Source organism: Xenopus tropicalis, chromosome 1 (assembly GCF_000004195.4).
Source record: "Xenopus tropicalis strain Nigerian chromosome 1, UCB_Xtro_10.0, whole genome shotgun sequence".
Lineage (NCBI taxonomy): Eukaryota > Metazoa > Chordata > Amphibia > Anura > Pipidae > Xenopus > Xenopus tropicalis.
The window spans coordinates 94,788,743-94,816,723 of record NC_030677.2 but is presented as its reverse complement, the minus strand read 5'-3'; the positions used below and the strand labels follow the sequence as shown (position 1 = coordinate 94,816,723).

General features: G+C 38.5%; 1 protein-coding gene across 2 annotated transcripts in view; it reads right to left on the bottom strand.

Moving 5' to 3' along the window:
- The window catches only part of bmp2k (BMP2 inducible kinase), a 55,645-nt gene extending 43,806 nt beyond the window's left edge, over positions 1 to 11,839 (bottom strand). Inside the window, exon 1 of one of the 2 annotated variants that reach the window (XM_002934010.5) lies at positions 11,469 to 11,839. In XM_002934010.5, coding sequence (XP_002934056.3) covers positions 11,469 to 11,634 — 166 coding nt within the window. In that variant the 5' untranslated portion in view covers positions 11,635 to 11,839. Of the gene's footprint in view, positions 1 to 5,241; positions 5,315 to 11,468 lie in introns of those variants that run through there. The other variant, XM_031904012.1, reaches the window with a different exon arrangement.
- Positions 11,840 to 27,981: the final 16,142 nt, after the last annotated feature.

The following is a 27,981-nucleotide window of genomic DNA, read 5'->3' as shown; positions in this document are numbered from 1 at the left end:
AGCAAGCTATATACAACTGTGAAAACGCCTAAACTGCTTTATCCTGCAAGTCACTGGGTTTTATTACTCACTGAGATATGATTTAAAAAAAAGAGGCTAGGATGGGCAGTTCTGACACTGATAAAGCCTGTAGTAACTGGTCTAAACTACATTTTCCATCACCTTTCCTATTTAGACACAGGATAACTGTAATATAGAGCACCAACAGTGTAGGACAAATAATACTTTTCATCGCATAATTTATCAGTCCCATGAAAAGTTTCAGGCTTTTTATAAAATTACCAAAGCATGCTGGCAATGGGACAACAGAACGAGCATATTTACACCTGTGTAGGCATCGTATGCACCAAACAAAAAATATTCTACGGTGCAAAGCAGACAGAAACAAGTTAAGGGTTAATGCAATAAGAGGAACAATTTTTAGACAAAGTTTTAGAAAAGCATGGGTAAACTTGCATAAAGGGAAGTGGGCAAGGGTAGGGGATGGATATTGAGCTGACAATCCTCCAGTTGTTGTAACTGATACAAATAGTATCTGGCAGAAGAGGGTGCTTATTTTAGTTATGCACTATCAATCAGTGCCCTTTACTATTGTGAATAAACTGTACTGTACCTCATAGTTCCATTTCTTTCAACATTCAATATATAAAACTCTAGCTGATCTGTTGGTTAGATAGCTCAGGCCTGGGATGTCAATAGAAAACCAGAAAAATGTTATTGAGTTACTAAAAAAAACTTATAGTATTCCCTAGTAAATAAATTAGTTTTCAAATATTGTTAGAAAGTTTAATATTCTTTTCTCGGTTTAAATATCAGAATCTGTCTGAAACATATCTTTAATTTACTGATGATCAGCTCAAATATGGCAGCACTGAGATTCTGTCCTTTTTTTTTTTCTCTCTGCACTAATGAAGAGGGAATTCTGGCTAAGAAAACTTTGCCCATGAACAATTATCAATTTAAAAGCAGGTGCTAACATCAACAAACCCTTTCCAACGAAGGATTAATATGCACTAAATAGAACAACCAGATAGATCTTGCAAAATTTTTTAAAAAAAAATCAAAAACACAAACGCAGTATTGCCGGAAAAACAAAGTTTATATTGAACAAGTGTAACTTTTTTAAAGTTAATATATCACAAATATTACATTATATTTACAAAATATGCAAGAACATAACATTTTTCACTAAGAAACATACCACCAAAGAGAAACCTATAGATCTGAAAGTGGATACCCTAGGCAAGACAATTATCCAACATTACTAATTAATGGCATAGTCTACCTTGCTGCATTAGCCACTACTTCTACAAACCTATTTCACTAGTAGTTTTAACAAATTATCAGAAATTTCTCGTTCAAAATATAACAAAAGGTTCCAATAACACAAGTCATTCTGCTTCCCGGGACATAATAAAAATCTACAACTTAGGCTTAGGGGTAACAGAAAATGTATCTAGTTATCATTTGGCCCCTGATATTGGACACACTCTTAAAGAGCAAGGAAAGGCTACTACTATAGCCCTTGCCTATTGCAAATCGCCAAGTTTATTTTCTTAAATAATGTTCACTTCTTCCAATACAGCTAAAATACTTAGCTGTATTAGCAGTCTGTCACGGCCGCCATCTTGGATTCCCCTGCTCGCGGCGATCAAACACCCCCCCCCCCCCCCCATATCATCTCATGGAACTCTGAGATGATATACAATATACACAATTTATCATGTACAATGGGATATAGTATGAATATTAAATCAGAGGGAGTTTGACAGGAATTATGCAGAAAAATCCAATACATCAGAAAGTCCTAAACAAAATGCAACCGGGAAGTTGCCCATACAGTAAGAACATAGTCTGCATGCATTTAGAGTTCAGTGCAACAGTAGACCTTAGCTTATCATATTTCGATATTACAGACTGAAGAATTAAAGTGGCCCGTTACAGTTGCACAAGCCCTTAAAAGTGATATGTCAAGCTCGATAACAATTCCCAGTTAGAAGAAAACATTTATTGTTATAATTATTTAAAATTCTTGTATACTATTACCAATACTATACAGTAAAATAAAAGCCATGACAGGTGTCACCTGCAATTGTTGTCTATCTATACCCTCTACAGCCTTAGACCAAATTTGGGTAGTCCAAGTGAAAGACGCTTCAGGCACACTGATTTTCAGTTTTTACTAAGAAAGACTAAAATAATCACTGTTAACTATTTGTTAACCAAACTTTTGCACATACCACAATTACAATTTTCATTGTTCTGAGGTATTAAAGTTGCCAAAACAAAATGCAATAAAGTTTGCAAATATGTTTTGCCACAGTAAACCCCATAGCCCTGTGAATGGCATTTTGGTGTAAGTGCTAATGTCAGGTGTAGATTTAGAAACTGCACTACAAGAAACAATGGGTTGCTTTGGCACACCACATTACACACTACCTTAACAATCCCTTACACATAAATTCCCTTAACTATCCCTACAGAGATGATCCTAAAGAAATGTGTTTTAGGGAAAGCCATAAAATACCAGAAATTGTTACTTCTGGAAAATGCATCTAGCATCTATTTTTACCAAACTTTGTCATTTTGACAGAACTGCTGTGTAAAAAAATTAGCGGATACTCGGATTGGTGAGAATTCTATGGTGACAACACACTGAGCAGACTACTTGTATGCAGTAAATATTAGGATGGCTAAGTTTTGTGCACTTGCTGTGCACTTTAATTAATGGGATCAATTATCCTATTCAAGATGCAAAAGTTTGTACAAAAAGACAGGGGTATCAACAAACGTTTGTGCAACAAAGCAAAAAAGTTTATGTCTTTTTTACGTTCATGCTTTTTTAAATTTGGATCTTTTAATAAATTAGCAGACTTGTGGTTTTAATAGAAAGGAGTTAAGTTGTGGTTTCAAAAAACTCTAAAACCACTTAAATCACAATGTTAATAAATATGCCCCATAGTATTTCAGTATTACCATTATTCATTCTATAATGGTCACAAGGGGTTAACACAAATGTGATAGTAAGCATGGCTTTTGAGTAGTCATAGAGGCCTGTTCTTAATTACAGGCTTACAGATGCCGAGAAAGCATTGATGCCTGTTGGTCAGAGCGCAACCATTCATTAAAGCAAGGCAAAACAGGCATTTTCAGCCTCAGTGTGAAGTGTCTAAACTGCAAGCAAACATTAAATTAAAGCTGTTCACACAGATATATTTTTCAGTAGAGATTTATTGCACTTAACCACTATTGAATGGTATTTTACAATAGCAGGGCTAATTGTCCCTATCTGGTTTCTAAAACTATTCATGAAAGACATTTACTTCTTAAGTGGAGAGGTCACTGATATAAACATGCACCCAAAACTAAAAAGGATGTTTAATAATTCTGTTTTATGCATTTTTATTAGATTGTTCTTACAGTTTTAAAGGAATAAGTAACCTAAAACTGCAAACAGTTAACTTAAATAATTTGTAATATATTCTGCATTTACAGAAAAAAAAAAAACAAGACTCATATGTCTCTGTTCAAACGGAAGCTTAGGGTTCTTCAAACCAGTGTGTCCGGTGGATGTATTTTTTCAAAATTCACATACTTGTTCAATTAATAGATAGAAACTTACCCTTACTGAAAACCTCATGTAGGAAATTGAACGCCCTAATGCTGCAGTTTAGTTTAGGTCTGCCTGAGCAGCAGATTATGGTTGACTAGCAGATTGTTTATATAATAACATCACTAGCCACTGCACCCACATGAAGAACTCCACAGAAACATGTTGTGTCCATGCTGTGTGAAGCCTGTTTTAGCAGGTAAGTAACTTTCATTCTCTGGACAAGAAAAAGGGTATCCTCCATTACTCATGCATCCATACTTAACCCAAAACAGTTTAAGTCTTCTTTTTACAAAATATTTCTGCATCAAATTTTGCCAGTAATATGATTTATAGGTGTACGATACAATAGTCATAGGTAGCTAACTTGTGTTAGCATCATTTTTCTTTTATAATGAATGAAGACTCATCAAAAGTGAAGCTTCACTAAAATTAACAGGACTACATAAAAAACACGTTTTTGGATGATACTCTGCACAGTGAGATCATTTCCTTAACTTTTTGGTTAAGCAAGGAAAACATGTGTATACTGATATACCACATCCTCAGGAAAGAGCTGTCAAGTGAAGCATTTCAGTAAATCTATGGGAAGCACCTTCACATCCCCCAATACCTGGTTAGCATGGAAAATATACACTGAAAAGAATATAGCACGATAAAGTAGATCGGTTTTATATGTCAGAATGCTATTAACTGGTGGATTAAATGTGCATTTATAATACACGTTAATTTTAAGTATATCCTCATAAACAATGCCTAGTAATGCAGTTTGTCATCAGTTGTAATCTGTATTTACTTATGCAATTTATTCACACAAAACATACTGAAACTTGTGTATTATAATGAATAATGTACCCCCTATTGTAAAATGGTCATGAAAGTCCTCAGTGACTTATAATATTCTTAAAGGGGACAGGTCACCTTAAGAGATAATTCCAAATCCTTTTTTCATGTTCTTGTCTTCTTCAGTCTTGCCAGTACATTATCACAGCCAGCAGGCAACTTCCACTTTGTGAACTTGGATATTAAGAAAAGCTTTGCATCACCCCAAGGTGGAACGTAAAAAAAGTAATTGCCTGCCCCGGCTCTAAACCCGAGGCAAAGAAGCAGGGAAGGCAATATGTGACTGACAGCTCAGATTTATAAATATATTTATAACAAGAATGGATGTTTTAATTAAGAAAAACAAAAAGAGTTCCTTTTTTAATTTGCTTTCATTGACTGGAGGGGGTGCACCCCCCCAGGGATTGTAATTGCTTACCTGAAACCCCTGGCTAAGAGATAACTGCATTGGCCCGGGGTATATGCATGCCAGTGATCCTTTTTCTTCCGTCTGTGCAGATGAGTGAAAAAGATGGATTTTTTTTTGTTAAAGTCGGCTTTTCACTATCGTGCAAAGATCGAAGAAGGAACGCTCGCCTGCATACACTGTCTACTAAAAAAATCAATAAACCATTAATTAAACCCAATAAGGATTAATTATATCTTAGTTGGGATCATTTCAAATGTACTGTTTTATCATTAGAGAAAAAGGAAATCAATTTTAAAAATCTGAATCATTTGATTAAAATGGAGTCTATTGGAGATAGGCTTTCTGTAATTCGGAGCTTTCTGGATAATGGATCCCATACCTGTTCTCCTGTTGAGCAGAGTGGGGGTATGGAGACACTTTTAGGGCAATGACAAAGTGTTTTGTCTCCCACGTTTTGTTGCAGTGACAAATGCCAGAAAACTCCTTGCCATAATAGGTGCTGGGAATGACTGCAGGGAAAACATCCAAATCAGTTTATCACACAAATGCCTGTGACCGTATTATCATGTGCTCACAATTTCTTTTCTCCCCACCCACTGATGTTTTGTTGCTGCAACAAAACGTAGAAGGCAAAACATTGTGTGTCATTGATTTTAACTGTATATATTTGAAACACCTAGCATTATGTTATTTATTGAAATTTTTTGTTACATAAAAAGCTGTCTCTTATACCAAGTTTTGGACAGACTACTAGAAAGATGCTGACGTTTCCCTAAAATTCTCTTCTTTTGTCTCTATGCAGCTGCAGAACAGTTGTATATCCGAAATCTGCTTCCTGAAAACGGACTCCTCCGCAAATTCAATTGTGCTGTTGAACTAGGATCATGCACAGCAGAAGAAGGGTCACACAAAACTATCTGGAGAAGGAGTGATCTGCCTTACTGACAGTTCAGCAATCACACTAATTTAACTAAATGATACAGGAAGAAAGAGTAAAATACATAAATAAAAGTGTAAAGGCATGTTCAGAACATTTTTTGTACTACATAGTTTTATTATCAAATTTTCAAGGGGTATATTGTGAAAAACTATCATAGGACAATCTGCCTCCTGCAAATTTAGCACGGTGTAGACTGCTGGGGGGTCCTAGTACAGTCAGGGTTAAGGCTAATGTCAGACCAGGCGTATGGCATATATTTTCGGCAAGCTGAAAAACGCTTGCCGAAAATACCGCCATACGCCTCCTAAATGTGCCTGCACCTGAATGAATGGAATACGCTCAGGTGCAGGCACATGTAGCCGAAACATGCATAAAAACGTGAGACTTTGCATTCTCTCGCGTTTTTATGCAGATAATGGCTGCATGTGCCTGCACCTGAGTGTATTCTATTCATTTTCTGAGAACTTTCGTAATTTTTTTATTTTCTGTTTTTAGTGGTTTCTGTGATATTTGCATTTTTAGGCTGCTAATACTAGGCTTTTGGCTAAACTGCAACCCTAAGGTTTACACAATACAAAAAGTGTATTGAGAGTGCATAGAAAGTTATAAACATTAGGCAAATTTGCACTTGGGCAGTAACTATATAAACCAATTATTTTTTTTATGCAGATGTAGGCTGAACAATGAAAGCAATTATTTAATTGGTCGCCATGTGTTACAACCCAGTTTCAAATGTATCCAGTATTTATAAATGTGCCCAAATGTATTTAAAGAAATTGTTCAGAACTGGCTCCCTTTACAGGTACAGTTATTAAAACATTTTTTACTAAAGCTTCTTAAAACCAGGTCTAAAACTAGTTTGTAGTTGGTTTAGAAAATAATGTGTACACCAAATAGCTATTATTTAGTGTGCCAAGCTGGAAAGCTGCTGCTAGTTTCCTATGCTCACATTAATCTGGTCATCCAATGTATGTGGTGTCCCAGACTTGAATCAGTCTATCAGTTGGCTCCTGAGCTAAAAAAATCATTATAGGGACCTATGTAGACCCACTGAGCGTTAATGTCGTCTTATCCAACATTATTTTTAAATCCATTACAGATCAGTCAAGCAGGCTGACATTTTAGTCCTATAACATGGCCAATAAGCTATAATGCTTCCTTGTGTACAGCCAGTTTCACTCTAACATCCAAACCGTGATTAATATAGCAAAAAGGAAGATTTATATACTGTAATAGGGTCTGAAAAGTAAAATGGCAACTAGAAAGCAAAGAAAATGTCAGGCCAGTAAAAGCAGAGTAGAAAGACAAATAGTTTACCAAGACATAAGATGGAAAAATATATAATACTAATCAGTCAGACACCACACTAACAATTAGTTTTAATATACACACAACCTTTAACGAAAAAACAATCTGGATTTACGATGTATAATAATAAAACTTTAACAGTGGCGTCAGGTTTGCCTGTTTATGACAATTTTAGGTAAAGTTGCAGAGTCCTAGGTAATGTCTAAATCAGCTGTATATCTACATTCACTTCCTTTCTCTAAGTAGCCTCAAACCGACATGTATCTTAGCAGCTTTCTATTGTGTACCACAGAAACTACAGAGGCCTTTATCCCTTTACGTCAAGAACAATCATTTTGAAACAGAAAAACTAAACATAACAATTGTTCACTATAGCACACATGCAATAGGGCTAGCTTTTTAAGAAGCAAGACGCAAAGTGCTAGAATGCAATCTTTTTTTAACACCAACAATTATATTTACCAGAAATTCCAGAAATTGGGGACACTGACCCTGGCAGGCAAAACGATCGCTATGTGAGGAAAAAATGTCATTGTTTCTTTTTACTTATCTTTGTGTAAAGGGCCTCTCCTTTTTAACTTTATTTATACAACTGCTTGGTTGCTAAGGTAAATTAGTCCCTAGCAACCAGTTAACTTGGCATTACAAACTGGATAGCTGTTGAACAAAAAGCTAAATCAATTTTAAAAAATTACAAAATAAACACCAATTGCAGACCACTGTCTAAATCATACTTCATAAAAAGGTCAACTAACTCTTTAATTTTTGTGCTTATGGGATTCCTTATCCGGAAACCCGTTATCCAGAAAGTTCCGAATTACGTAAAGGCCATCTCCCATAGACTCCATTATAAACAAATAACTCTAATTTTTTTAAATGATTTCCTTTTTTTCTGTAATAATAAAACAGTACCTTGTACTTGATCCCAACCAAGATATAATTAATCCTTATTGGAGGCAAAACAAGCCTATTGGGTTTATTCAATATTTAAATGATTTTTAGCAGACTTATGTTATCGAAATCCAAATTACAGAAAAATCCCTTATCCGGAAATCCCCAGGTCCCGAGCATTCTGGTAAACGGGTCTCATACCTGTACTACTGTGAATATAGCAGCACAAACTCTTTAAATTAAAAATCCAGTTTCAGTCTAAAAAATTAGTTCATTGTTACGTTTAGCTAAAAATGTTTAATATTTTTTCCTATATCTGAGTTAACTTAACAATGTGCAACGTTATATAAGAGAAACTTGTATGTCAGGATGAGTTACTCTTAATATATACAAATATCAGTTTTTTCATGCCTCACCCAATTTGAAAAGAGTGATTAGCACAGTTTCAATAGAGATTGGACGTTTCATTATATGCAAGCTGCGGCTTGTACATTTACTCAGGCTGCTGGTGCCATTTTATACTACACTTCAGATTTCATTTAAAAATGTTATTTACCTTTGTATTTCAAAATTAAAGAAAAGAACAGTTATAGGGGCCCCCCATCAAAATGCAGTTTTTTGGGTTTTTTTGGTGTAATGAAAAAAAATTGAATTTTAAGCAACTTTCAGTTATGCATTTAGTAATTATTTTCAGTGGATTTGAAGTTATTTGTAAATGTAATTGCTACTAGACCAGTGTGTTTATCCCTTTCTCTTCTCAGGATATGACTCGATGTAATACAACATAACAGGAGTCCAAGTCTACTGCACATCTGTTATTTAGCCTTAAAGGACAGAGAAAGCCAGCATCTTAAATTCCCATATAATGACAGCCAATTTTTTTTCCAGACTCTCGCTATGCAATTCAGTGGCAACAATAGTTAAATACGACTGGAATCCTTAATGATGGACTATGTCACATCCTTAGTATATTTTATTATCTGTCTTGTGACTGGGCATTTGCACATGCTCAGAATGTATTTTTCAGTTTAGCATATAACTAGCAGAAACTTTTTCATTAGTATGGTTGACATGATGGTCACATGTAATCTGCCACATCATCACCTAGAGCAAACACTCACCTCAATATAATGGGAAAAAAACATTTTATTTTAACAGTATAAACCCATAAGTTTACAGCAAGTATGTTATAGCAACCATAATATGCCATGTTAGAAGTTATGTTCATGTGTGCTGAAACTACTTTAGCACGTGAGGTCAATAAGTGGAGCAAATGCACTGCAACTTAGCTGTAACTCATATATGGCCTGCCTCCATGCCTCAGGCACAGCAATTACTTTCACTTTTCTTTCAGCACTTTCTAGATATTGCATTCATCACATTGCCCCCCTCCTCACTGCCTATAGTTGTGTAGCCTGTGCATGGGCATAAGGTTCCCCAAAATGGTGTCTGCCTGCTTGCTGTAATTGTGAATTCCAAGACTGAAGGAAACAAGATATATATCATTTATATAGTGTAAGTAAAGTTTATTTTGATGAACTAACATGACAGAATAGGATTTGGAATTGTTTCATAGGGTGACAGTCCCCCTTTAATTTGGTTTTGAAAAGAAATTGTTTTCAGAATTGAATGCTGGCCGGGAAGATAGGTGTACACTGTAGAAAATTGCTTGTTTTGTTCCAAAAAGTAACAAGAAAAATTCTCTCCCCATGATGACAAAACATATAGGGGACGTATGAAAAATAGAAATGGGGAATCAAAAGAATTCCCAGCAGTTTTGTCTGTTGTTGGATTTATAAAAACTTTTAATAGTCAGGAAAGTTTTAACAAACGTTCATCAAAGCTGATAAAGGTGTCAGTGCATAGATTCATATTTTGGGGTATAGGTGCCCAATCACAACCGTGTGTAAAATCAAGCAGTTGTTGCATTAACTGACACTATTCTTTAAAATGTACTTGCATTTAATGCTGCTCCTTGAACTACCCCATAGTGCATTTAGCACTTGTACTTCTACCCTACACCCCCCCTGCAAATTGCATGCAAGAGTGCGTACTGACGCTATATGGAACCCTGTAGCTATCGCAAGGGCCACCATCAATTAGGAAGAGGAAGGTCTGTTGTCCCAGTTTACTTTACTTTGTCTTGATCCTTTAGATCTTGGAGCAACTAACACAAAATAAAGGGGAGGGGGGGGTACTCCAGAACTGTTTCAAAACCATAAAAAAGAAAGTGGTATTCAAATATTCTGAAGCTGATATTCTCACAGTTCAATACTGCTGAGTAGTTTTCACTATGAGCTGTAAACATTTACTCACGTAGTTTACATTTTTCTACAATTACATCATTATAAGACAGTAAGAAGTATATTTTTTTTTTTTAACACAGTAACGATCTGAGTGCAACAGATCATTTCTAAAGTCTGTACACAGTTACAAAGTAGTTACAGTCTTACCAGTCTAAGGCTGTAACTACATGAAATAATACATGTTTCTTGCACACTTAATGTGCTGACAACGTAGCCTTGAGTGTATGTGTTACAGAGCCAAGTAAAAGGTGCTGAATAGCTTGTTTTATCCTAGTCTAAGGAAGTCAGCACTCATGTGACCATTCTACAGTCAGTCTGTTATCTGCTCTACTTCCCATTTCTCAGTTGCCTCTACCCTACTAAAGTAAATGTTTAAACAGCTCAATTCATACCAGGGTGTTTTTGATTTAAGCAGTTTGACTAGCCTCAAAACTTTGGTAAAAGTAGTAAGCCTACACAGTATTTCAGCAGCAGACTGTGATTCTCCATATTAGTGATTTGTCAGCATACCCCATGCCAGATTATATTACATTTATGCAGAGTTCTCTAGAGCTTTTAAGCAGTTTCGGGTCTATAAAAAGCACTTGAAGGGCCACACCTCAAAAATCACCAGTCACTTCACTCTTTACTCAGAGGTAAGGCTGTCTATTTTACCTCAATACTGTAAAAAAGCAATAGGTTTATCACAGGTACAACTTAACAATTATTAAATGCAACCCTTCATAGATGCAGAGAACCATACATTTCTCTCCAATGAGGCCCAAGAACTCCATGAGACCCTTTCACAGGAAAGTAATAAATGCATCTGTCTACCAATATGAGTTTGAGATGCTTAAATGACATGTCAAACCCAAAAAAATGAAAATAACCAAAGTAACACTGCACAACACACATTAAATGGTTGTGTATAAAACAAACATGTGCTAGATCATTATGCACACAATACTGTCAACTTACTATATTACTTCATGTCTACCTCAACTCAAGGCCTAAACTAACTTGTCTGTAAGCAGAGAAGCGAAAGCTAAGTGGGTTGTGAACTTTTACAGACATATACATACCTAGTGGACATTAGTTAACATATTATTATCCGTTTGTAATACAACCTACTGTAGGCCAAATAGCTTGCACTTTAAAGCACTGTATCTGTAATGTGATTACCTTCCGCCAGAAGCTCTTCTACTGTGACTTGGTTGCGCCCAACACAAAAGCATCTCCCAACATTCACACCTCCAATGCTTGAGGTGCCCGAGGAGCCCGCACCCAGACTGGACCCACTGCCTCCGCTACCACCCTCCGACTTCGGCATCCGAGAAAACTTTTTCATGATGCTGTCACCTGCTCAACGCCCACAGGAAACAGCGACACCTTGGGCATACCGCCCAACAGCCCCGTTTTTCACGGGACAGTCGTGATTTTCTTAACAATGCCCGCAGTCCCAGATCGCTGCTTAAACGTCCCGCAACAAATGTCCAGCTCCCTGGCTTCTGACTGACAGCTAATCCCAGCGTCACAAGTCTCATCTCGCGAGATTTTGGCGTCACCGCTACATGTATATAAGCGCCGCCTTGGGGACTAGAAGCGCAAGGATGGAGAGAGTTGATGTAACAAAAGGTTAGGATTATAATAGCGCTGTGTGGTGTGTGGAGGGCAGAGCAGGATGCGACTGTATAGTTACAGTTTTTTCCTCTGCTCTCAGCTCTTGATTTTTATCGTGGTTACCTTCCATACCCGCTGCCATCAGAGCTTAAATTCACAGTATTGGCCTCAACTAATTCATCCATTGTTTACTTTGCTGATTAGAATTTATACTTGTGCCAGGTACCAGAATAACCTACATGATGGTGCCTGGTGGGTGCAAGTTGTACCCCAATTTCTGCTAATGGAGTCTGTGCTACTAATAGTTCATTAGGAGGCATTTAATTTGTCTCTGCTTACATCTACTTGTGCCAAAGAAGAAACAATGACAATATTTTCATTGTAGCAGCCAGTAATACAAATAAATAAAGTCTTCATTGTTGCCAACAATGCCTGCCACCATCAGAGCCTCTCTCACAATTTAACTAAAGAGGAAGATATTTGTTCAAATTAGGGCAAGGTGAAGTAAATGAATCCTTTTTTTCTACTCCGAGAGTCCCAGTGTGTTTTTTGTAAACAAAAGCCCTATTTTTCACAATAATGGGATATTTTAGGAGAAGACAATTGGTGAAATTCACTTAAAGTAATCTTTAATTTTTAGGCTTTTTTTTTTTTGCTTAGGGAGGAGCCCTCCGCCACTCAGGTGCCGCCAGAACTTAAGGTGGCCATACACGTGGCGATCTGACGATGTTTCGTGCAACCATCGGTCACACGAAATATCGTCAGATCCGCCACACACCATTCAGGGCTGAATCGGCAGGTAAGGAGGTAGAAACAATAGGATTTCTACCTCCTTCTGCCGATTCAGCGCTGAAGGGAGATTTTGGTCAGGCGCCTTCTATGGCGCCCGATCAAAATTTTCAAACTGGTCCGATTGGCGAGTCGGCCGATATCAGCAGCTTCCTGCAATATCGGTCGACTCGCCAACATACCATACACGCACTGAATATCGTACGAAACGAGGTTTCTTACGATATTATCGGTGCGTGTATGGCCACCTTTAATGTGAGAGAACCAGGGCAAATGTTCTGGGCAGGCTAGGGAACCTAAGCATTACTACAGAATCAGAAGGAGGAGGTGAAGCCACCTGCGCAGGCCAGACATTCAGTTCAAGGGTTCAACCTGCAAAACCAAGACACACACAAGCCCACCCTCAGTACCAAAGAATACCCATTCACATTTTTTTTTGGAGTTTTAAAAGTTTTATTGATTTTTCAAGCTTACATTGTCAATGTATCACAACATTACATTGATAACAAATGTAGATATCGGGGTTTTCTTATAATCATAATGAAATATTAGAGAAATAAAGCAATAAACATTTAGCCCTTCTCGGTGTGTTTTGGTGTGCCTCCTATGCATCCTCTCTGATGCGGCCATATACTGTGTGAGAGCGTTGTTCGTGAGGTTTGCAGAGTAGGATTCGGATGGCGTGTATTGTGGGTCTGTGATGGGCTTGGGTGCGATCTAGTTTGGGTGGGGATTGGGAAGTGGGATAGGTGGTCTAGCTCCCAGACCCTTATGGGGGAGATTCATGCGAGTCCTAATTTCTCTCTTTCAAGCTCCATCCAGGGGAGCCACAGGAGCTTGTGATCATAGCCCTTTCCCTGTACTTGTGCCCTTATTGCCTCCATTGTTCTGATCCATTTCACCTTAATTACAAGTAGTTGTTGAGTGGGTAGAGAGCTCATTTTCCAATTAGCTGCTCGAAGTGTCTGCTGTGAGTATGTGGGTGGCTAGTCTGTTGTTGTCTGGGGATTTTAATGCTCTGATTGGCATGCCCAGGAGGTAGGATAGTGGATCAGGGTTGATTCTGAGTTTGTAAATGGTTGAAAGGGTTTTTGTCACCATTTCCCAGAATTCTTTGACCACCTTGTAAGTACACCACATGTGGAATAGAGTGCCTCTTTCACCGCAGCCGGTGAAACAGAGGGGGATGGATGTGCCCCCTGACAGTTTGGAGAGCCTAGAAGGGGTGTAATACCATCTGTAAATCAGCTTGTATGCTTTCTCTGTCACTGTGGTGCAGATTGATGTTGTTCTGGCCTTGTCCCATATCAGTTGCCGTTGTAAGGGGGAGATATCTTGTTGGATGTCTGTTTCCCACTTTGTAATGTAAGGCTGGATCGGGGTGGTGTTTTCTGTTGATAAGTTATTATAAAGTAGGGAGATGAGGTGGGTGTTGATCTCTGAGTTGGTGCAAAGGTGTTCAAATATGTTGTCTTCGGGTTGGGTTCCTTGTCACGGTGGTATGTTTGAGTGATGAAGTGGGGGATCTGTAAGTATCTAAAGAATTGTTGCCAGGGGATTTGAAATGTCTGTTGTATATCTTGAAAGGGATGGACTTCGCGGTCGGGGGCCAGGGTTGAACAGAGATAGGCCTTAGCTTGTATCCAGGGGAGGAGTGCCTTCAGGTCGGTGCCTGGAGGGAATCCGGTGTTACCAACAAAGGAGCATCTTTTAGATTTTTGTGAGGAGAGGTGGTATTTCTCTCTGTATTTGTCCCAGAGTTTAAGACTTTGGTTAGTGGTTGGGAGTGTCACCCCTAGGTCTATCCTGTCTCTAGCGGGAATCCATACAACTAGGTCTAATGTGAGAGGTTTCAGTAATGTGTTTTCAATTTCTAGCTAAGGCATTTGCGGCGACCTGTGGGTTATTAATTGTTCTGTCACTCGCACTGCTGAGTAATATCTGGCGCTGGTCAGAGGTGTCTGTCACACATGGTATCCCAAAACCCAGAACAAAAACCAAGATCCCTGGTCTGAGCTCACCCTTCCGCCTATAACAGAAAAGATAATTAGTTGCAAGTATTTCATTTTCTCATTATATCCTTGTATTGAGGGTTTTACTAAGTATCAGTGGACCAGAGAATTATGAAAACTTGATACCAGTTTCCAGTACCAGTCCAGTGTTGTTACTGGACCCTGGGATGTACATGTATAAATGTGCAAAACTAGTTACAAAATCATTGGACTTATTTTATAAAAAAAAAAACAAAACACTGGGTGTCACTTGGTGAGAGCAAGTGACAGAGCAACCCCATAGTGATTAACTGAACACTTGGCTTTAGGGAATGCTTTTGTCTGCATCAAATTCAGGATCAAAAATCTGGCACAAGGTGCACATAGAAGGGTCAGGAGGTGTAGTAGAGCTGCAATGCACCTTGTGATGCACCCTAATTTGTTCATCAAATGAAGCGCAGAGGCCTACGGCACCTTTTACAAAGCGGGATGCAGTGTACAAACCGCAAACCAGATGGCAGATTGGACCATTTCTCAACAGTATAATACCCAATACATGTAGGATTGCAAAACTATGTAGTATGTAGAGAGCAAAAATAAAAATACAGACAAAAAGGTATAATCACAAAATATGATCACATAAAGCAATACAAAACATTATCACAAGCCTAGTTAAGTCTGAGTGAGTTCCACAAGTCTCACTGCACAGTGAATATTTTATGGACAAAGATACACAACAATAACACAAATAAAATTTCCAATAAAATTGCTCAACCTAAGCCTAGTTTAAGTCTGAGTGAGTTCCACAAGTCTCACTGCACAGTGAATATTTTATGGACAAAGATACAGAACAATAACACAAATAAAACTCCAATAAAATTGCTCAACCTAAGCAATAAAACAATCTTTAGGAAAAAACACAAGATAGTAAGAAAAAGTGAAACAGTATGTATGTTTAAATGTTTGGGTTGACTCTATATATCGCCCCCACATTTTCTTTTAGATGAGGTATGTAGACGATATATCGTAATCATTTGCAGAGGTCCAGAATCTTTATTAGATTATTTTATTCAGTATTTGAATTCTAATAAAAAATATTGTACTTACTGTGAGTAAAAGGGAGGTGGTATTTTTGCATCTTTTAATATCTGATATAGATGGGAGTATTCATACCACCACTTACAATAGCTTACCTATAGATAGCTGTCACAAAAGGATGTGGTTGAGACTAAGAAGGAGCACTAGTAGGTTGGAGGAATTTGAGGAACAAGTGTTGGAGATTAAGGAGAGATTTGTAGAAAAAGGTTATTCAGATGAGAAATTAGAAGGGTATATAGAGAAAGTTAGCCATATAGAAAGAATGTACCTTCTCATTCCCAATAAGAAGAGTTTTAGGAAGAATAAGAAAAGAAAGGGTCCTGGTATAGTTACAAGATATAATAGGGATAGTTGGAAAGTTCAATGTGATTGAGAAGCATTGACATTTTCTTTTAGAAGATAAAATTTAAATAAGGTATGGGATTAGAAGCCAAATATAATTTTGAGGAGACCTCCCACTATTAGAGATATAGTAGCCAGCCACTAGCCAGTTGAGGGAGATTGATACCCTGAAAAATTGTGTAGATTCTCTTCCCAAAAAAATTAAGAGGTATGTTTCCTTTAGGTTGTGGTTAGAAATGTGGATGGGTTCGGAAGAGTACACATTTTAAGGTGTAATTTCTAAAACTTATGAGGTAAAGAATTACTTTTCCTGCCAATTGCCCCATTATATGAAAACTGTAGTGTAGCGAGTTATAGTTTCACCTTAGTGTGGGAACCTTTAAGAGCAGGGGTATTTAAGGATGCGCATTGGGGCACTTCCTCTTAATAATTCTACTTGATAAAGCCCAGAGGGTGACACACGTCATGGAAATTAGCAGGATTTTATTTTTTAGACTGACAGCAGCTGCTATTGTATTTGGGTGAGAGAACAGTGACTGTGAGGGTGCATTCCATAGTGGAATGCATGCGCTGGTTCTGGTGGTCGCCATCTTGCTGAGGTTGGAGAATTGTGCCAGTAGTAGCAGAACTGCTTTTGAACTTCTCTCTTTCAGGTCAGTGGGACAACAAAAAGGCATAACCAAAATATACAAGATTTTATCAGACAGCCTTCCCTGGACAAACCAAACCATATATAGATGTGTTATACATGTTGTACTGAACGATAATGCAATATATTTTTATTAGCTAAAATGTAATTTTTCAGTATCCGGTTTCCTAAATGTCCTCTGTTGCGGACCAAGTTGACAGAGGGTTTCACTGACCTCATTTACCCCCCAGCAAGCCTGTCTTTACTTATGCATGATTCCGATAACAGTTTGACTAGAAACAGCTTCAGACCCCTATGCGCATGTGTTGGAAATCCTTAGGTTGCTATTGGTGCATTCGGTTCCCCACACTATTGCGTTATCTTGCGTTACTTTACTTTGTGCACCACTATCTGTTCTTTATCTTGAAGCAGAATCGTTATTCATTATGGAAAGGCACCAATTCGCTAAAAAAATGGTAATACTTGTACAAACATACATATGAAAATGTATTGTTTTATGAAATAGGTTTTATTTGCTTAACATGTAATTATTTTTTTTTCATCCTTCAGACATTTTTTTTAATGTTTTTTCTTTGTATTACACTCCATGTATTCCATGAGTTCCATTTTTTAATGTCAAAGTTGCTATTATTAAAATGCTCAATACCTTTAACAATAACTTTTTGTTGTTTAATTTATAAATTCTAACGGAGGAATTTGCAATTTGAACAACTACCCTAGCAACCAGGCATTTTCTTGTATTATTGCTCTGTTAGGCTACTACATTATTCTTAGTTAATTTTCTCTTTTTTTTTTTTTACTTTATTATTTAAATTATTACAAATTAAACACAATACAAATTTCAAATGGCCTCATAATTTTAGACTAAACATATTTGCTAAAAAATAGTAGAGTTTCATGAACTCAGTAACTGAATCCATTGACTTCTCATATCCTTATAAATTATAGTAAGGGTTACATTATCTATTTTAATACATGAGTGATACTCACCTCCTCTGATGAAGCACCCAATGGTGCGAAACGCGTTAGGAGGGCGGAGTTTGGGTACCATGAGGCACTGGGAAGCAACTGTTTTTCGTTTGGTATAGTATGTTTTGGTTATTTTGTTTTGTTTTACTAAAACTCTGAGCCAATAAATGTTTGTTTATTTCACTGTTAAATTTGTGGATTAATATAGTGATACTCAGAGTTCCCTGTATGACTCTGCCTGCAGCCCTGTGCCTTTATATGGTTACAGAACCCCTCAGTGACTTATAATATCCTCATCATTTACAGTAGGGGGTACACTATCCCTTATAATACATGAGTGATACTCAAGAGTTCCCTGTATGATGCTGCCTGCAGCCTTCTGGCTTTATATGGTTACAGAACCCCTCAGTGACTTCTAATATCCTTATACAGGTATGGGACCCCTTATCCGGAAACCCGTTATCCAGAAAGCTCCGAATTACGGAAAGCCCGTCTCCCATAGACTCCATTTTAATCAAATAATTCAGAATTTTAAAACTGATTTCCTTTTTCTATGTAGAAATCAAATAGTACCTTGTAATTGATCCCAACTAAGATATAAATGATCCTTATTGGATGCAAAACAAGCCTATTGGGTTTAATTAATGTTTAATTGATTTTTTAGTGGACTTAAGGTATTAAGATCCAAATTACAGAAAGACCCCTTATCCAGAATACCCTTGGTCCCGAGCATTCTGGATAATGGGTCCTATACCTGTAATATACAGTAAGGGTTACATTTTCCCTTATAATACATGAGTGATACTCAGAGTTCCAAGAGCTGAAATTTTTACTTAATTATGTGTTCTAAATTTTCACTCTTTGTCTTCTTTCATAGATTTTAGTATGCCAAAGTGTATTGTAAATGGATGCAGCCACAGCTGCAAAAGGAAAAAACTATTTCCAAATGTAATTCTTCATGTCTTTCCTGGAAATCTGTCAGTAATAAAAAGCTGGCCTGAATCCTGTTGCAAAAAAAAGGATTTTGGCAACATTGAGCAGATGGCAGATCGAGTGTTAGCAGAAAAGAAAAACAATTCCTTAGAATCTGTTCACAACACTTCACTTCAGCTAGATATACTTATCAGTGATCAAAAAGAGTTTTAAAATCTGATGCTTTTCCAAGTATTTTTCTTGCAAAGATATGCCCTCAATGTAACATCCCAGGGAGGCAAGAAAGGGTAAGAAAATGCAAAAAAACTGAGCATCCAGTAACAATGCAAGAGCACCTTTCTCCTTCACCTACGCAACAACTAATGTGTTAGGCAACTAAAATGTTAGGCACCCCCCAAGTGACTTTAATCGCTTACCTTTTACCCCGTGCTGGTGCCCCTGTTAGAAGAAAGCCGCACCAGCCCGGGGTAGCTGTAGCGAAAGCTTCCTTCTTCTGCCGGCGAAATCCCTGGGCTGGCGCATGCGCAGTAGAGTGAAAAGCCAACTTTTTTGTTAAAGTTCGGCTTTTCACTCTACTGCGCAAGCGCAAAGCAGGAAGAGAAAGCGCTCGCTGCAGGTACCCCAGGCTGATGTGGTTTTCTCCAAACAGGGGCACCAGCCCAGGGTACAAGGTAAGCGATTAAAGTCACTTGGGGGTGCCTAACATTTTGGCACTCCCAAGTGACTTAGCCTTTCCTTCTCTTTTAAAGACAGTAGAATTTCATTAAAAAAATTCTATGTTTGTAGATACAGGAACCAATCCCCATTTCTATGTAAATAAAAGGACTGTGTTCACAAAGACAGGATCAACATTTTTTTGTATAAATGTCATCCATCAAACGAGAGCATTGCAGAAATGGAAATTGAACAGGAAGCTTCAATAAGGGAGACAAGTGTAGAATCTGATATTTTATATTATTATTTCATTTCATATTATTATATTATTGTTTTTATTGCCATTAAATTACCACATGTGAATAAATAATGTGCTTTTTAAATATAGTCTCTGTAAGTAACATAGAGAGCTAAAGCACTGTGTTAGCAGGACTGGCATTTTGCAGAGGCTTGTAAGGTATTGTAAAAAGGTATATAACCCCTTTAACCTTTTTCATATTGCATTTGTTCACTGTAAAAACAACCTTGCTCCAAGTTGGAACTGCTGGGATTTTCTGTCAAATATTGATTTTATCAGCAGTCTCCCTAGTTTGCAGCATGAGAAACTAAGCTTTACAAAGCTCCTGATAGTGTGAGAAATGCACAATGAGGAAATTCTCCAGCATATATTACATAAAGAGATGAGAAGGATACAAACCATGACAGTGGTCTTGACCTTTTTGTTGTGAAAGACACAGAAAATTCATACTTTTTTATGCCTTTGAATTTAAATATCAGACATTTTATTTGTCTCTGTTCCTTGGCTTATATGCTAATGAAGTGCTGTCCAACTGGCGGCCCGCGACCCCCCTCTGTGTGGCCCCCCACCTCTCTGGCTGCTTTGATGGCTTACCTTTGATTCAGGCTGTAATCCCTCTGTATTGTTTAAAAATGTAATCCCCTGTGTTTTTCACACCTTTTAATCTCTGTATTGTCCACCCCCTGCAGTGTTCACACCTCAGGCTCAGACTGTAATCACTCCCATTGTTCACTTCTTCACACCTCAGACATAGGTACTGTAGGCAGAGTATGGCACATACAGCCAGCATAGGGCAGGTAGAGTATGGCACACACAGGCAGCATAGGTCAGGGAGGGTATGGCACACACATTCAGGGTAGGGCAGGCAGAGTATGGCACACACAGTCAGGGTAGGGCAGGCAGAATATGGCACACACAGTCAGGGTAGGGCAGGCAGAGTATGGCACACACAGGCAGGGTAGGGCAGGCAGAGTATGGCACACAGAGGCAGCATAGGGAAGGCAGAGTATGGCACACACAGACAGCATAGGACAGGCAGAGTGCTGCCTGTGTGTGCCATACTCTGCTTGCCCTATGCTGCTTGTGGGAGGTGAACCTGGCAGGGGTTTGTTGTGGGAGTTTGTTAGCAGTTGGAAATAGCCATTAAATGGTCCCTAAGGTGTGTAATTATGTACTGGGGGTTGCTCTGCTATCCACAGGGGAGGAGGAGGCATATGGAATTTAAGCATATATCTTAATATGACATAATTCTTTCACATATGAATGACAGTTGATATCCCCAAGCATTTGGGATTTTGCTGTGCTACCACCATTGTGATAAAATAGGTGTGGTTTGATGTGGGTGTGGTTTCAAAAAGGGGAGTGGTCAAAACTGGCTTCAATTAGCGGCCCTCCACCATGTATGCTAGAGAAATTCCGGCCCTCGGCACCGTAGAAGTTGGACAGCACTGTAATGGAATGCTAATATGAGTCATGCTTTTCCCAGTAACACTTGTTTTGGAACAACACTGTTTGGTTCTCTGACACTTGAACAACTGCTGTCTAAATTCTGGGGGCCAACTGACCTACATGTTCTTTTTGTGCCTTAGTCACATATCATTAGCAGTATACAAAGTATATTATTACATTATATTATAAATGTTGGTATGCACACTGTATAGAAACTGTGGGCTGATTCGTAAAATGTCGAAATAGCCAGTGTTATTTTTATCATGCTAAAAAATGGTATCACTTCTTATACTTTTATAATTAACGATTTACTAAAAGTTCACTTGTCTTTTTTCAGTGAGCCATGTGCGGTATTTTTTAGCATGCAGTACTTTATTTGGTATTATAAAGCGTGCAATATGGTTACACGTTATTTTATAGCAGGCGATATTATTATGCCCTATTACCCAGGTAACTGTAACACGTCACAAATCACATAACTTCCGCTCTGAATCGCAAGATGGAGGACGCAGATGACAAATGCCAAGACGACCACCCTTGCTACTCAAAGACCGGAGAGGAGAGGCAGTACTAACCAGGGGTGGGCCAAGCTGACCGGGCGCCCTAGGCAACCCGGTCGGCCACCCCCCCTGCACCCCCTTGCGTGTGCTTAGGCATTTGGCCACTCCCCCTCTCCCCGAAGGGTGCGATCCGATCGGTCATTGCCTCCACCGCTAATTACAAGCGGCGGGGGCAATGACAAGTAGCAGGACTAGGGGTAGGCAGGAGAGGCTCCTGTCTGGCGCCCCCCAATCATTGCGCCCTAGGCAGCTGCCTCTTCTGCCTACCCATAGTTCCGGCCCTGGTACTAACAGGGTGACAGTCACAATAACAAAAAAATATAACAATAAAACACCATCAAGGTAAGTATGGTATGATTGTACATGATACAAATGACAAAAGTAGGAGGCATGAGTGTCATAAAAATAACCCTACAGGAGCAAGGAAGAACACTGGAGAGTAACCACACATTTTTCACTTTATTTTGTAAAGTCCAGTGGTAACACAGCAGCAACAAATCGTCCATTCTTTGACAGATTAGTTGGAAAATATTCAGCAAAAACTGCTACTGCCCTGAAAAGTAAAAACTACTTTGTAGAAGAAAATAGTTGACCATGTGAACAATATTGGTGTATGTCCAAGAACTGTGCAGCATTACAAGAAAAGATACCAAGATATAAAAAGGATCCTCAAGAAAAAACCCTTTTGCTAAATCTCAATATAGGTACAAATCATAAGCAAATGTTTTTATTTATGTTAATATTTGCTGATCTGCTTTTCTGATCAATTAGGAAAATTAGGAACGATCATCGGTATTCCACTTGTTTTTCAACACCTGTTAAAGGAGAATCAAGAAAGCAAGAATTTTCCTATTATTCATTCAACACCCATTGCTATCACTGGACATACTCAGTTATCCCCAATTAATACACCGGATTCCGAAGCTGAAGACATTGAAGAAAGTGTTTCTTTTATGGATGACCCTAAAGATCTCACCTATAACCTTTCAAAGTCTTCACAAAGCAAATCTTTATTTATTTATTGTTCATCAGAGAGCGATTGTGATGACAGCATTCACAGACAAGTGGATACAGTTCACGAGAGAAAATGTATTGTGTTTGAACACTGTCTTGATATCCTTTTTCATTTAGTGTGATGTCGGTATCAGATTGAAAAATGTTGTGATGCCCCAGTTGTCCAAATAAAAAAAAATTGATGGATGTCAGCTCAGTGTCAAATTGACTTGTCTGAATGGGCACCAAGCTCTCTTTTGGAGAAGCCAACCAGTATTTAAAAATACCTCTGCAGGCAATGTGCTAATGGCAGCATCAATTTTACTAAGTGGATCATCATTCAGGAAAGTACACAATATGTACAGTATCTTAGGAGTATCGACCATTTCGCATACAACTTTTTACAACTATCAGCGAGGCTATCACTGGCAGCAAGAAAGTAACAACATAAAAGCAATTGCTAACAAAGAAGTCGTTATTGCTGGGGATGGGCAATTTGATAGCCCTGGACACTCAGCAAAATATTGTATATACTCATTTATGGATGTGCTTCCAAAGAAAATCATCACATATACATTTGACCAACTCGGTCCAGGTAAAAACTCATATAACCTTGAAAAGGAGTAATTTGAAAGTTGTCTGGATGGTCTTCTTGCCGACAATGTTAATGTCAAAATAGTTGCCACAGACAGACACCCAGCAATCCGAAATGTCATGTCGAATAAATATAAAACAAAAGATCACCAATTTGATGTATGGCACTAAATAAGAAACTGATGGCTGCTAGCAAAAAAAAAAAAATGCAGATATATTTCAAAATGGATTTCTTCTTTAACAAACCATTTGTAGTGGTGTTCTCAAACTTGTGATCAAAATGTTGAACTGTTACTATCAAAATGGAAATCGCTCCTGTTCCATATTTCGAATGTTCACACTTTCCCAAAACTTGAGCATTATAAAAAATGCATTCACCCAAAAATATCCCGTAAAGAAGTAAGAGAAGCACCATGGATTAAACCAGGGAATCCAGCACATGCTATACTTGCAAGCATTGTAAAAAATAAGAACCTTCTGTATGACATGCATCAAATTTAAAAATTCTGCCACACCGGTGACTTTCACAGTAAGGTACCGAAATACCGGTTGAAGCAGATTGCTTCTATGCATGCCAGAACTGTGCTTGCTATTCTTTTGCACAACAGAAATGTCAATCGGCCACAAGCGACTGTGAAATGCGCCAAAAAGTCAACCTTACCTGTTGGATCAAAGAGGTAGAAATTTGTATTCCCAAAGCATAAACAAAATTGGGTGACAAGGGCCATCTTTGAGGAAGTAGTGGATGACCACCTAATTGACATTGCTGATAATAGCGTGAAAATATTGTCTGGGGACCTGACTCACAACTGGGATAGCAACTCTTCATCTGTCCCTGCAAATATAGCTAAACTGGAGCGACCAGACAAAAATGAGATGATCAGTAAACGTGTCAAGATTTTCTCGATAAAGTACTCTTAAAAATTTTCTGGTAAAAAATGTTACAGCTACGCACAAAGTACATTGCACATTGTATTTTTTTATTGAAGGATACAAAACAATTCAATACTATGTTCACATAGAAACAACAATAAGCTATCCTTACTATCGTTTTTGAGGTAATACTAATGTGTGTATTATTTTACTTTGTATTTAGTTTTATGGAACAGAAGAGCAGCAATAAAAGTTTTTTAAAGTTGTTTAATAAACAAACTGTTTGAAAGTCTTAATAAAACTAGCTGCTTGTTTCCTTTGCTTCCTTGTGCAGAGTGAAGCCCCGCCCCCACTTCCTGTTCAGGTCTCTCATCAAAAACAAAAAAACCTGCTCATGCACAGACTGGCTCCTGCTGCCTCCAGGCATGCGCAGAAGGCTCTCCACTTTGACTACAGTAGTCAAAGTGATGAGAGAACTGAACAGGAAGTGGGGGCGGGGCTTCACTCTGCACAAGGAAGCAAAGGAAACAATCAACTTCTAACTGAGAAACCAGGTCAGACAGAATGCTGGGACAAAGGTAGGTAATTCTGGAGGCTGTTTAGAGTAATTTTACTCTAATTTTAGAACAAAAGGTTTACTTATTCTTTAACAAGCCTTCAAATTACCGACCAATGATTACAAGGCTAAGATCGTAATCCCTTTTTAAATACATTAACTTCATTAGTACCATACCAGATAAAAGCGAATCTGAGAAAATTAGAAAAAAAATTAGAAAATTAGAAAAAGAGGCCCCAAACAAATAACCTTAAAATTACCTTAAAATACCTTCTCCCTATATTTAGTAACATAGTAACATAGTAAGTTGGGTTGAAAAAAGACATATGTCCATCAAGTTCAACCATAATGCCTATATATAACCTGCCTAACTACTAGTTGATAGGACATTTGATCTCATGTAGTTTATAAATCAAAAGATGAAAACTTTCATTTCAGCTACTTCCTAGTATATGTTGAAGCCCCAAGCTCTTCATTTTCTGAGCTTTCCTTCTTTCTTTGTGGGTTAATTATTATCATTATAAAATTCATGTCAAGTGCAGAATTTTTCCCACAGTGAATGATTTCAGGTAGTTGGAACGTGGTCTCACTGGGGAATAGACCTTTGTGTACACTTTCAGACACTTAAGAGCAGAGGCACAGACAGTTTAGTTTAACAGTCTAATTGGCATTTGACCAGTTTTTTTGAGACTGACAAAAAGTATGCCAGGTTTAAGCTACCAGGAACCTACAAAGAATAGTCAGTGACAGCCTCTCCTTGACACATTTTCAAGGGGAAGGTAATTACATCATTGTTTTCTAAGTCACACATTTTTAAAAGGAAGTTAATTCCATCATTGTTTTCTATTTTTCCCAGTTTCAGGTGAAACTGGGAAAAATATACATTATTGTTTTCCAAGAAAAGAAAAGGAAGGTGTGAAAAGAATTACAAGGTGTTCTACATGCATTTAAAATAATAACAGTTGGCTCCTTCAGATAAAGCAGGATTTTGGAGATTTTTAGGACATTTTGAGGTATGGTGCTATCCCTACAATCTTTGAAGAGGTTCAGGTCAGGATTTGTTGGAAGGCCGCAAAGGCCTGGGCCTAGGGCAGCGCTAGAGAAGAGGTGTGAGTGACGGGGGCAGTTGGGGAGAGGTGATGAGCTACTGTGCATGTGTATTAACATGTGGGGGGCAGGGTGCAACATAAGGTGGAATAGGGGCACACAAACTGTAAATCTGGGACTGGAGTGGTTCAACCTTATGTCCACCATCAAAAAGACCAAGAACAGAAGACTAGTAGAGGCATCTGCATATTCTATAAACCAGACAACTATCTTAAGAGATTGTGAGACAGAGTTACTAAGATAGATCCAAAATACCTTAAATCAAATTGCACCATTCAATAAATACAGAGTACAATAATGAATACAAATAAATTAAAACTACAGCTGCTTTAAATATTCTTCAAAGCCAAATGAAAAAAGGGAAGAGGGGGGAGGTCCCTGCCCAGTAGAGCTTACAATCCAATATCTTTTTCACCTTTGAAGACTGGTACACAAATGGAAATGTAGAAGTTCCGAAATGAAGCATCAATTATTACTAATATAAAAAATACTATGCCCAATTTGAAGTGAGCCTAAGAGCTCCAGCTGTCTTGATTTACCGTATATACTCGAGTATAAGCCGAGTTTTCCAGCACTCAAAATGTGCTAAAAAAGGAATCCTCGGCTTATACTCAAGGCAACTAATTTTGTTAGTTGTTAAAAATTATCATACCATGTAGCAGGTAGGTACACACGCATGTCGCACCATCACCCCAACGTCCCACGTAGCGCTGCCCGGCCCAGGCAGTGCAGGACTACTCATGACAGTGGCGGGTTTAGGTATCAGGAAGTGGTTATAAATAAATAATGAAACAAATATTCCCTAGTGCACTAACTATTCTAACGAGTGATCGGTAGAAAAGAAACAGGAGATGATGTTTTACAACTCGTCACAGTGGTGGATCCGGCGCCCGAGCCTCGGGCAAGCATGCATACACGGTGCTTCTCATTCGTGCGACTGGGGGAGGTAGGGCGCGGCGCTAGGGCGCCGGATCCGCCGCTGTGACGAGTTGTAAAACATCTCCTGGTCTGTTTTCTACCGATCACTCGTTTTTGCTTGAAACCGGTTAGTGGCAGGTTTTTAATTTGGCGCGTCTCGTTCGTGTGTTGGGGAGGGGTGCACACTGCGCACTCGGGCGCCGCATCCACTGCTGTGACGAATAGTACTGCAGTGCCCAGGCAGGGTCCGGCCGGCGCTACGTGTGACGTGCGGCGGTGCGACAGCGGTGCATGCATGAAATGTGTTTACCTGTCTGCTACATGGTATGATTATTTTTATTTAATAAAATTAAAAACCAGGATTATTTAATTATTCAGTTAACTCAATTTGTTATACTGTGGGCTATACTGTGGCTATACTGTGGGTTATACTGTGGCTATATGTGGGTTATACTTTGGCTATACTGTGGGCTATACTGTGGGCTATACTGTGGGTTATACTTTGGCTATACTGTGGGTTATACTGTGGGTTATACTGTGGGCTATACTGTGGGCTATATACCGGGTGCCTGTGCCTGTGTGTAGTTGTGTATGTGTGTGGTGCCGGGTGCCTGTGTGCAAAAATGTTGCAATTAAATTGAGATATTAACCTGTACAACCTTGCATGTGGTTATCTTATGCTGGATGCGCCTCATTTTCCAGCCCATACCTTGTGTTTATTAATATGGTAGTCATGTAAGCACTTGTGAGTGTCCTTTTATTAAATAATTTGATTATTTAAACTTAGCAGTAGAGGCTGCATTTCCCACCCTAGGCTTATACTCGAGTCAATAAGTTTTTCCAGTTTTCTTAGGTAAAATTAGGTACCTCGGCTTATATTCGGATCGGCTTATACTCAAGTATATACGGTAACTAGATTCTTCAGAAAAAGAGAAAGATAAAGATTTTGAGCTCTTAAAGGAACAGTAACAGTAAAACAATTTTTAAAAAAATAAAAACTACACCCTCTAAATAATACCCATGTCCAGCTGCATTGTACTTATTTACCTCCCCTTTAAAACTTTAAGATATTGAAGAAAGGCGATACAGCGACTAGCCCCTCAGTGTGTGTGTACCCCCGACGTCTCTCCTCTTCACAGGATATCCGGCTGTAACCCGGAAGTTCAGTGATCGACGTGCTGAAGAGACACGCTGAAGGGATGGCTGGTGGGGGGAGAGGCACACTGAAGGAATGGCTGGTGGGGGGAGAGGCACACTGAAGGGATGGCTGGGGAAGGGAAACGCTGAAGCCAGGAAGCCGGT